Source organism: Patiria miniata, unplaced genomic scaffold, assembly GCF_015706575.1.
Source record: "Patiria miniata isolate m_02_andy unplaced genomic scaffold, ASM1570657v1 HiC_scaffold_10, whole genome shotgun sequence".
NCBI lineage: Eukaryota > Metazoa > Echinodermata > Asteroidea > Valvatida > Asterinidae > Patiria > Patiria miniata.
Window position 1 is genome coordinate 4165323 of NW_024037048.1, and position 12315 is coordinate 4177637.

The window sequence follows — 12315 nt, forward strand, 5'->3', positions numbered from 1 at the left end:
GCAAAAAACATGCGAACGGAAAGGCGGCTCCACCCTGTCACCCGCTTCGCGTATAGCTTCGGGTAAATCTCGGACGGAAGAAATGAGCGTTTTGTGGGGTTTGTTTCTTTCTTCTTCTTTTTTTTGGGGGGGGGGGGGGGTTGAGTTGAGTCAAGTTGGTGCCGCGACAGTTTCCTAGTCTTTGACCTCTTTAACCTGGTTCGACTCTATAGTTTAGGCCAACACGTGGAATGGGTTTTTCAATCCTTACCTGATTTCGCGGGTTTTCCCTGCAATATGCAATACCGGTATATACTTCAGGGGTTTATCCTATCGTCCGCACAACGAGTGCGGTTTTTTTTTTTTTTGTTCAGTAGGTTTTTTTAACCTAAATTAAGCAGTTTTTCTGTATACTAGCGTATACATGTATAGCATAAATTTATATTTCATGATGAAGTAATGAAGTACCCATTATAGGGGATTATCGAGTTACAACGCAGACATGTTGGTAATTTATTAAGATTTTTTTTAACAGAGGACAAATTTTTCGAAACCCCCCCCCCCACCTCCACATCGTTTGCATGGGTGGGTGGTTTGGGTGAAGGGTAATGGAGGACATATTTTTTTAAGTTAATTTCACGACTTGAAAAAAAAGAGACAAGAAAACACGATTTTTCGTTCTGGCATGCTTTATTTGTCAATTTTCATGTGCCATTGATTTACAGAATAAACCAGCTTGGCGTCATAGCATTGTTTCATTCTGTGCTAGGTATCAGCGTTTTAGAGCCTCATACTGTCATAAAAGAATGTGATGAATTCCCGGGAGTACCAATATCTATAGGCATCAGTGCTATTCTGATAGTACTGACCATCACAATTTATGATAAAACCAAAATACATTAGGCCTATGCTGGAAAGAAGAATGTAGAAGATTTTTTTTTTTTTTTTTTTTGCTGTGAAAAAAAAAACAGATCTGCATCATACATTTAGGTTTAAACTTGTGTCATAATTATGAATGACAATGTGTATGTATTTCTATTATTTGTCTTCAAACTGACTACATGACTGTATACCTGAGGTCGAAAGTTGTATTAATAATTGATGTTACTGCAATTAATCTACAATTAAACTATAATCTTGTTTTATCAAGATTGTACTTTCACTCGTAAAAATATGGGATCCCTATTGTATTTTGTTCCAAGTGAAACGAGAACAATTAGGAAAAGACTCATTCAATTAGAATTGAAGGAAGAAAAAAGACCAGCACTCCGGACTTGAAAGACGTGACGTCATTGCGGGTGTCAAAGGTCAACCTCGTATTGGAGCTCGAAAGCTATGTTAACGAGGTTGTTGGGACACCCACAAAAACTAACGATTGAACACACGGAGTACTGGTCTTAACCCTTGCCCCTATAATGGTGTGTGAAAAATCATATTAAATCGGAGGATTCAGGACAGCATATGATTTAATTAAATTTGTTTGTTCGTTATATGGTTTGCTTTGATTTGGCGTTACCATTCCTTTTTCATATTTTCTTGCATTCCCATGGAAAAGGAAATTTAACTAAAATTTGTTAACTTTTTTTGCAAAACCTGTTTTATAGTAAGTTGAATTTATCTTTTGTTTTCAATCATCTTTGATACAAAAATACAATTTCGCATAATTATATCGGTGCTCGTAAAGCAAAAATTGAATTGATGGTTTGTTTTTCAAGATTTTTAGATGAGTATTTTTAAGACCATTATTTGAATAAGCTACATTTCACAGATATCAGTTAACATAATAAATAGTTGTCCAAAATCGCACAGAAAAAGTAAACTTTGGCAGTACTCTCTTCGGATCACTTGAACAACAAACCTTTAGTTCAATAAACAGATGTTTTCATTCATTTTAAAAGCTTACTTACTTTACAAAACGGCATCGTATTGGAGCGTTTATATAGCAGTGATAATTAGTCTTTATCATCTTGTAGCTATCTCAATGTTCTTTACAACTGATCTAAACGACCAAAGATCTGCAGAAAAAAATCACTGTCTGGTGACTTTTTTGTACGCACGGTTGCCTCAGTGATTTCTCAATGTCTTGTTCTGGAAACCAGACAAAGTGGCTGCACCGTGATAAAGTTCACTGGTCTGTAAGGGCCAAGCCAGACAAAGCAATTCTCATCGGCAACTCAGAGGCAACTATAAATGCATGGTAAGATAAATGTAACACTAGGAGGAATGGAGAACATTAACTGTCAAACAGTTTATAGAGATACCTCAGAGTATTCATGGGAATGCTATTTTTTTTCTGTCCTTTTCTTGCCTGGAACAATTTGCCTGTGAATTCCTTCGTGTAACACACGGCCCTAACGCCGCGTCCAAATCGGTTGTTTTAGACTACGGTTTGCATGCTTCCAGCCTTCCACTACTCATGTACTGCTCTGTAATCGTAGTCAAAACATCCGATTAGGACGCGGCCGGTCTTCTCTACTCTCTCTGTGCGATTTTGGATTTGATAAACTAACAAAGACGACAACACATTTTAGGAGAAGGAGATGATGAGGAAGGAGGAATAGGAGACGGGCTAGAAAGCTGCTGCTCAGCCTGCACCATTTCCGCGATGAGATGACAACGAAGATTAGGAGAAGGAGAGGATGAGGAAGGGGGAATAGGAGACGGGCTGGAAGGCTGCTGCTCAGCCTGCATCATCTCCGAGATGAAATCGTCTAGTTTCCCCGAGATGGCCTCCAGTGTTGGGCGAGCATCGGAACTTCGTCTCATGCAGAACTCGCCAAGCAGACGGAGACCGTGGGGGATGTTTGCGTCACTGGCTACATCCACGAAGAGATTGCCGAGACTGTAGATATCGGACTTCTCGGTGAATGTGTCTCTGCTTTCAAGAATCTCGGGGGCACACTGGAATTGAATGTGTGAGAAAGTAAACTTTAGCCTATAGGCGTTTACATTGAGCAAGGATTACATTGCTCATTTGATTAGAATGCGGACTTAAATAAATCGTTGTTCTTTGCACTCTACATTTTATTGGCTGAAGCTGGACATTGTCAGCTGCACACAATTATTATTTTGGCTTTAAAATTGAAGTTAAGACAATTTTAATCTCAGCGAGTAATAAAAGTTTGGAAAGAACGGAGAAAGCACTAAAGATGCAACAAGGAACTCAAGTCAAAAAGAAATGGACTGGGTTTGAAAGATAATGGCGTGTTAATTTTCTTGGTTTCGTTCGTACCTGCTTGGCAAGTTTATAGAGCTTCTTCTGTTGCTTATCATCAAGGATCGTGACTGGGCCTGGATTCGAAATCTGCAGGGCGCTTCCCAGGTCGATGATCTTGCCACACCAAGCCACCTTAGAGCTTGGTGGATTGGGACACACCATAGCATTGCCGCAGTGTAGGTCGCAGTGAAGCCAGCCAGCAGCGTGTAAAGCCTTGAGTCCCTTCGTGACATCACGGCAGACGTGTAGCCACTCTAACGCGTTCAAGAGATCGTCGTGCAGCGCCTTGCGGAAGTCGTAAGCCGTGTTTCTGCCAACACCGCCTACGAGCTCTTGGGCGTAAGAGCAGAAGTCGATGACTCCTACAAATTTGGGAAAGTAGGGGCAGTTCATCACCGCATGCATGGCTGCCACTTCGTGCTGCAAGAAAGAGAAGTTTTTAACCAGCACCTTGACAGCAAGGAGAGTATTTTCTGCTTTACGACGCATCAGTAGGACTCCACCACAAGAACCCGACCCAAGCGCCACTTCTTTTCCGTTGTCAGACATAATGAACTCCAACTCGCTAGAATCGATTGTGGGATAGGCTGTGAGTTCTGGTAGTCCTTCCTGAGGACCTTGTGTTGCTTGAGGGTTCTTAGAAGAAGCATTAGCTGTGCTTGATGTGTTAGCAGAATTCTTCGTGATTTTCAGTTGTGGCGAATGGTAATTTTCTTCAAGTGATGCCTTGTTGACAACTTCTCCTAATGAAGCTGAAGTGGGAGTCTTATCAGAAAGTTTAGACAGTAAAGACACTGGACTTTCAGATGATCGATCTGAGTCGCTATTCTCAGTCTTCTGGGGTTTTCTTGGAGTTTCTTCCATTTCTTTTTGGGCACACACTATGTATTTCTTTGCATTTATGGGTGAAGTATATTCTGCGCCTTTTTCAGAAGCGGCCTCTGCGAGACTTAAGATGTCCTTCTGATCATGGGACGCTGCTCTTGATGCGTCAGTCGAAGATGACTTCTTCAAGATTGTGGGTAGATGTGCACATGGGGGTGCCTTGTTGACAACATCCCATGGTTTACTTTCAGTAGACATCTTCTCACAGAGCTTTGAAATTGAAGACTCTGGACATCTAGCTGGCGTTGCCGCATTTTGATCCGAGTCGCTCTTTCCAACTTTTTCGACTTCCTTGTGTTCCTCGAAAGTCGTTTCGGAATTTTTCTTTGCAGTTATGGATGCAGACGATTCGAAATCTTTTGGAGATGCTACCTGTCTAGGACTCAAAGCGTCTTCCAGGGCCTGTAATGTTGTACTTGATGTTCCTCTGTCCCCCTTGATTCCTGGGTCTTTCTTGACAGGATTTGCTGGAGAGACTGATTGCAAACTTTCAGTACTCCACTCTTCGTCCTCTTCGTCCGTCGATAATGAGATCATTTGGCTCAATTGACACATTATGTCTTCGGCTTTTGCGGCGTTGGCTTGAATTTCCTGTCGGGAAAAACATACAGAACATTTAAAAATTTCAAAATTTCAAAATGTTTGTAATAGTTTATTCTGACCATTCATGACATAAACTCAGACCCGGCTCTTCCTCAGTTTTCAAGAAATCATGAGATTTAAAATCCCTTTGCAAAAGTAATGAGTATCGACTCACCCAAGCCTCCTCTCTTGTGTGAGGTGTCTTGTAGTTGGAAGCAAGTTGCATTCGTCGCATCGCATCCCTTCGCTCAATACAACTCAGCACAACCGTCAGCCAATCGTCTAAGTCATCCAGATAAGAACTTTTAAAAGCAAATGCCGGGGCCATCTTGAGCTGCAAAACCAACCCAAAAAAATCTAAAACTGAAACGGTTGCTTCAAACATGCACCATGGAGACAACGTATGATTTATATGAAGTTAGTTAAGCATCATGAAAGATTAAGAGGTCAAACTCAACTCTGAAGATCTTTCAAAGTATGGATGATGTACAATATTTATTATACTCACAGCGAGTCGCTGCTGACGAAGCGATGGTAATTTTGTAGACCTTTGTCTGTTTTCGTCTGCCATTGTCTCCTCATCAAAAGAGTCAACATCCACATCAGCTTCTGAACTTGATATTGCCCATGAAGACTGTGGATAAAGGGGAGGTGGGATACTATAAATATTTCTAAATGTTCGCTGTAGAACAATAAAACATTTCCTTACTATCAGTTTGGCTACAAATTTAACATAGAGAGATGACTTAATTAGAAGACAACGTGAAAATATCTATTCTATTAAATTCTTAACTTGCATGAAGATGTAGCGAGTTAATACTGTGATGGGACAGGCATCCTATTTGTCCACATTGCCAATGCTTACATTGCTAATAGATGATGCTGATGAGCTTTCAAAATCATCATCGTAGATAAAGTCTTCAACATCCGTCTCTGATCCCAGATTCTGAGACGAAGAAGAAATGTTGGATGTGAAGGAGACAGATTGACTAGATGGAGATGGAGTCACTGGAATTGAGATCGATTCCCAACCACTACCATGGTCTCCACTCTCTCTTCCCTCTTCGTGAGGCTTGCCATCGCCACTTGAGATCGACGTCAGAGGATCTGCATTAGGGATTGCTACTTCCTCATCCGATGATATCTTATCCCGCATCTTTGTTCCTTTCTTCTGAATTGGAAATGAAGGCAAGTCGCAAACCGAGGAATTGCGAAAGGACTCCCTTGGAGTTGAAGCTGGGAGTGACCCGTCACCGTAGTTGGCGACGAGGCTCGGAACCTCCTTCTGCTTCTGTGATGTGATCGGATTGTCACTTCTTGAAGCAGGGTGGGAGCTTGACTGGAGACGGTCCCAGTCAAATTGAGGTGTTCCTGGGATCGGGAGGGGCTGGTTGCTGTACGAGGCTGGTCTTGTTGCCATGGCAGTGCTGCATTGCCGACGATGCATCTTTATAGTTAATGCTGGGAAGAATAAAGCAATTGGCCAATAGGACACATGTTTTATCTAAAAAGGAATGTTTTCTTTTTCTAATTGTAAACATTTCAAAGAATTGTTCAGGGTGATGTCATATTCACAATGGCTAATTTTCATTTTGAAATTCACAGGTCCAAGGACATGAATTACAAGCAATGCACCTGCCATAAATCAACTGGACAGTTAATGATCCAGATGATGAAGTTATTACAGAACAACCATAAATTTCGCCAGATAGATATAACTTACCATTTCCTCCAAATCCCTTCGCTTCTCCATTCTTCAGCAGAGCGCTGGTGTGCCGGCTCTGGTGACCTAGGTCACTGCGGTCTTCTTTCAGTGACCTAGGTCGACTGACTTGACCTGGGTCACTGTGGTCTTCTTTGAGTGGCATAGGTCGACTGACTTGACCTGGGTCACTGTGGTCTTCTTTGAGTGACCTCGGTCGACTGACTTGACCTGGGTCACTGTGGTCTTCTTTGAGTGACCTGGGTCGGTTGACTTGACCTGGGTCACTGTGGTCTTCTTTGAGTGACCTGGGTCGGTTGACTTGACCTGGGTCACTGTGGTCTTCTTTGAGTGGCATAGGTCGACTGACTTGACCTGGGTCACTGTGGTCTTCTTTGAGTGACCTCGGTCGGTTGACTTGACCTGGGTCACTGTGGTCTTCTTTGAGTGACCTCGGTCGACTGACCTGACCTGGGTCACTGTGGTCTTCTTTGAGTGACCTGGGTCGGTTGACTTGACCTGGGTCACTGTGGTCTTCTTTGAGTGATCTAGGTCGACTGACTTGACCTTCCGATTGCCCTTGTGATGTAACGAAAGGCTGAACGGTGGTCTTGGTCCCGCGACTCCGAGGAGCAAAAAGAGATCGAAGTCTCGTTTTCCACGTTCGCTTGGGCCTTAGGAAAGAAAGTTATATAGGTGGCGGTCATGTTGTATACCGGTAATGGATGGTACCCACAGGTAATCATTCCTTTGTACTGTCTATGCTCTTTGAGTTGGTTGTTTATATCGATAAGACACGACCCAACCAACCCCTCTGTCTGTTTGTTTCCCTGTTTTCCTGTCCCTTCCTATTGAGAGGCTTCAAGTCTAATGAGAAGCAGTTTCCATGAAAACGAAAAGAGGCTGACAAGACTAGTTATCTAACCAAGAACCACCTCACTGAATGACTGGTCCGATTTCGGCCCATCGACATGCATTCTGACATGCATTAAACGTGTGCCACTTTCCCCATAGAAAATGATGACATTCACCTTGATTTTGTCGGGACAAATGCCTGTCCTACGACGACAGACGGTGGCCTGTCAATGTCGTCTTCTGGGGGACTCGAGCTCGTCGTGTCGCTGGTGATGTTCGCCAGCTTACGGGACTGCCCGGCTACGACCGAGTCGCCTGATCTCTGGGTGGTATTGGAGATTTGCGATGAGGCATTGAACATGGCGTAGCTGCGGGCCGAGTCACTGGGGCAGGTTGGGCGTGCTTCTGACGTCAACGAGGGACCGTTGATGTTCAGAGGTCGAACCTTGTTGTGTTGACGAAGACGCCGAAGGGGAGAAAGCCTCCTGCGTCCGGGAGATAAATATGTGTTTGTTTCCTGCAAAACTTCAGTGTTCAACACATTGGGAAATGAGGGGTGCTTCTCGTTCTGCTTTGGTTATTCTTGTATTTTTTTAGGGGGGGGAGGAGGGGTTCAGATTTGATTAAGACTCACCTGGCTTGAGGGCCTTGTAAGGGTGGCTTGAGATTCCGCTCATCCTTAGCGGAATCAATCTGGCGATGGACATATCCACTTGGGGACACCCGCTGGGAGCCAGTCATGGGCTGACCGGCATTCCGTGATCTTGGGCGGGTGTCACCTCCCCGTGGATTCTCGCTCCCGACACCAGCCGAGTGCGGACACCGTCCTCGGACGGTGGCAGAACGGGGACCGCAGTTGCCGTAGCGCTGCCCGCTGCCTCCCGCCGAGGGATCCGAGTCACACGCCTTTCTGAATGATCAATTACACAACATCCAAAAAATTACATCGCAATTTTTCAGCAAAAGGTTGGTCGGTTTTTGTCACTTTGAAGAAAAATGTTTTCACTGAAAAGCATTCAGATTTATCCTGCTTCATAAACTTTGTTTGAGCTAAGTGGTATTAAGTAGACAAAACTGTTAGTTTAAATTAAAAAGCGACATTGATCAGTATATTACCGATGGGTTTTATCAGTATATTACTGATGGATTTGTATTCCGTCCGTATGAGATTAAATATTTTCCTCCCCCTAAGAAAAATAAATCTCAGCAATGGTAAAGAATCCTTAAAAAAAAAAATTCCTGGATCCAAAACCAGATCCGGATCACTTCCAAAATCTAATCGATTTGTACTTGTACCAATGACCACCCCCCCCCCCAAAAAAACATTAAAATCCGTCCAGAACTATTTGAGTTATCTTGATAACAGAAAAACTAACCAACCAACCAACCACTGAACAAACTAACCAACGCCGATGAAAACAAGCTCCTCGGCGGAGGTAATTCTGTATTCCTTCAATATTGATTGGAATGGGGGGTCGTTATACAGTTCTCTTTTTATTTTTCACATTGGGAAATGAGGGGTGATTCTCTTTCTGCTTTTTTTAAAGGGGTTCAGATTTGAATAAGACTCACCTAGCTTGAGGGCCTTGTAAGGGTGGCTTGAGATTCCGCTCATCCTTAGCGGAATCAATCTGGCGATGGACATATCCACTTGGGGACACCAACCGGGAGCCAGTCATGGGCTGCCCAGCATGCCGTGATCTTGGGCGGGTGTCACCTCCATGTGGATTCCCGCTCCCGACACGAGCCGAGTGCGGACACCGTCCTCGGACGGTGGCAGAACCGTAGGGACCGCAGGTGCCGTAGCGCTGTTTGCCGTCTGCCGTCATGGGATTCGAGTCACACGCCTTTCTGAATGATCAAATTTCACAACAAAATAATAACATCGCAATAATCAGCAAAAGGTCTGTCGCAGCAAAAGGTCTGTGTCACTTTCAAGAAACATTTTTATTGAAATGCATTCAGGTTTATCCTGCTTCAAACATGAACTTTGTTGGAATGAAGGGGACAGGTAGGTTTATATGATGGCTTAGTTTGAATTAAAAAGCGACCTTTATCAGTATAATTACTGCTGGGTTTGTATTATTCCGTAGGAATATGCCCACTTTTTCAGGAGTTGATATAACGTTGTACAGGTTTTTGTTCATTTGTGTTGGATTCCATCAATACAAAAAATTGTCTTCAAACATAGGGCAAGGGGAATGAGTCAATCTAGGTGCTTACAATATTCTGCCTCAACAGAAAAATACAAAATCCGCATCAATGGCAAATAGATTAAACTCTTACTACCTGATTTATTGTACGATCTTTTGAACATAAAATATACAAAGTGATACAAGATGTAATAGAAAAAAACAAAAATACCAAAATAAAGGAGGACATGGGTCAATAATATTGACGACAACGTGATTTGGATTTTTTTTTCCAAATACAAAAAAAATAAAGAAATTGTTGAGGATGAAATATGAAATTGAAGGAATTTCTGGATTCCATTTCTTCTAAAGAAACGTCGCTACAATAGCCTTGACTGTACTACAGGGTCACCTGGGAGCAAGTTGAAAATAATTTTAACAGAAAATGTCCGATTTTATGTTTTAAATTAAAAATTACTTACTTGTAACTTTCCGAAAAGGCTGCTGCGTACGCGCTTGCGTAGTTGTACATCCTGAATCGCTATATTCTCCGTCAAATCGTCACTATTGAGCATCCGAAAACGCACCAAAGCAAAAAACCGTGTTCACTGATCGAAACACAAACACAAACTAACGTAAAGTTACCAAGGCGCGGCAGATGTTGCCGATACAGTTCAAAGTTTGCGCGCACGTCATTGTGACGTCACAAATACAAATCCGGGATTTCGATCTGAAGCGTGTGCAGCGCTTGATTTTTTGGCCAAGTGCCAACAGGTACCCGCGGGGTAGAATCACCCTCTCATACCCGGTCCCCCCCCCACCTTCCCACGTAAGTATAGCCGCGCCTACTTTCGCCTTTTCAGACCGATTTCTTTTCTTCTTTTTTTCAGAAAAAAATCGGTTCCCCAACGCAAATATAAAAGTTTGCCAATTGTTGATGCCTTTACACACGGGAAATGAAAAGCGTGGAATTAAACACCACTGACATACAAACACTAATTCTTTAGTCGATTGAGATTAAACCTAACAATTTAGAAACATGAAACTCTACTCGACGACATGGCCAAGACTTCACTGAAACAGAGGAGTTCCAAAGCAAGACGGAACAACTGGCCGGACAACAACGGCGCGAGCGGCAAAAACGGCAACGGGGATTGCGATGACTGTGACGGTACCATGCAGAATGGTGTACGTGGCGAAAGAGTACGCACCTCAGCAACCAAGAGAACATTCCCTGTCGGCTTTAAGATCTCGCTTTGCTCGTTGTACTGAGTTTCCTACCCATTGGTTACCTGCGGTACAAGGATGTCTTAGGTGTCCACCAAATTAGGCCTATTTCATGATGAAGATCGAAGTATCCATTATTTGTTGACTGGTGTGATGTGGGATATGATGTTTTTAAAGCCTAACAGTAGTTGAAACGCCGCAAACAGGACTCAAACCGCAACGCAAGCATCTGGAAACATTTCATCCGAAAGTGTTGTCGACAACTCACTGAGACAGACGTAAACTACCTCGCAGACGATCGGCAAAGTTGTCGACGGTTCCGCACACTGTCTGCGCAGTCTGCGTACGCTTATCGTCGATACGAGGAGCGCATAGCACCCGAGGCGAAGCTGAGGATGACAATAATTATGCACCCCGGGGATTAAAAACGGCATATCCCACATCACACCAGTCAACAATGGTTTTGTTATATCGTGCCAATAACTCAAAAAGATAAATAATTGTGACTTACTGTGTGAGAAATAAATTAAATCACTGTGATGTAACCTTTAACGTGCATGTTTATTGTCCAGACACGTGGCCGCCATAGACCAATGAAATTACATTATCCAAGCACACGATATAACAAATTATATAATAATTATTGAGTTACAACGCAGACATGTTGATAATTTTTTAAAGATTTTTATATTTAAGAGAGGACAAATTTGTCTACGTCGCGCTTTAAAAATATTCAAAGACCCCCCCCCCCCCCACCCCCCGACAGGGTGGTTTGGCTGTAAGGTAATGGAGGACATTATATTTTTGAAGTAAATTTCAAAAAAAAGACAAGAAAACACGATTTTTTGTTCTGGCATGATTTATTTGTCAATTCTCATTTGCCATTGATTTACAGAATAAACCAGCTTCATGTCACATAGTATTGTTTCATTCTGTGCTAGGTATCAGCGTTCTAGAGTTTCATAGTGTCATATAAAAGAATGTAATAAATACCCGGAAGTACCAATATAGATAGGAAACAGTAATATTCTGATAGTACTGACCAACACCATTTATTATAAAACCAAAATACATATGCTGGAAAGAAGAATGCAGAGGACTTTTTTTTTTTTTTTTTTGGCTGTGAAAAAAAAAGACCTGCATCATAGCTACATTTAGGTTTGAACTTGTGTAATAATTATGAATGACAATGTGTATGTATTTCCATTATTTGTCTTCAAACTGACTACATGTATACTTCAGGTCAAAGGTTGTATTAATAACTGATGTTACTACAACTATTCAAACTGTTATATCAAGATTGTACTTTCACTCGTAAAAAACAATTATGGGATCCCTATAAATGTATTGTTTTCCAAGTGAAACGAGTAAAACAAATAGGAAAAGATTCATTAAAATGAAATCGAAGGAAGCAACAAAATCAGTACGTGTCATTTTTGGACTGGAAATAAGACCAGAACTCCGGTCTTGAAAGACGTGACGTAATTGCAGGTGTCAAAAGTCAACCTCGTATTTGAGCTCGAAAGCTATGTTAACGAGGTTGTTAGGACACCCACAAAAACTAACGCTTGAACACACGGAGTACTGGTCTTAACTCCAACCCCCTATAATGGTGTGTGAAAAAAAAATCAAATTAAAGTTGGAGGATTTAGGACTGTATAAAATGTGTTTGTTCGTGTGTATGGGTTTCGATTTGACGTTAATATTCCTTTTTCTTATTTTCTTGCATTCCCATG

The 12315-nt window shown here is 42.3% G+C and overlaps 1 protein-coding gene across 1 annotated transcript; it reads right to left on the minus strand.

The window, feature by feature from the left end:
- Positions 1-642: 642 nt before the first annotated feature.
- LOC119735799 lies at positions 643-4326 on the minus strand. The gene is made up of 2 exons (XM_038209741.1): positions 3212-4326; positions 643-2880 (listed from the first exon to the last, which is right to left on the minus strand). Exons 1-2 carry the CDS (start codon positions 4277-4279, stop codon positions 2485-2487), a joined length of 1464 nt encoding a protein of 487 aa, XP_038065669.1. The 5' UTR covers positions 4280-4326; the 3' UTR covers positions 643-2484.
- Positions 4327-12315: the final 7989 nt, after the last annotated feature.

What these genes read in the sequence shown, in the direction of transcription:
- LOC119735799 (XM_038209741.1), bottom strand. Translation starts at nt 4,279, where the DNA reads ATGTCTACTGAAAGTAAACCATGGGATGTTGTCAACAAGGCACCCCCA. An exon ending in TCTATAAACTTGCCAAGCAG is followed by an intron (nt 2,881 to 3,211) that starts GTACGAACGAAA and finishes ATTCAATTCCAG; the next exon opens with TGTGCCCCCGAGATTCTTGA.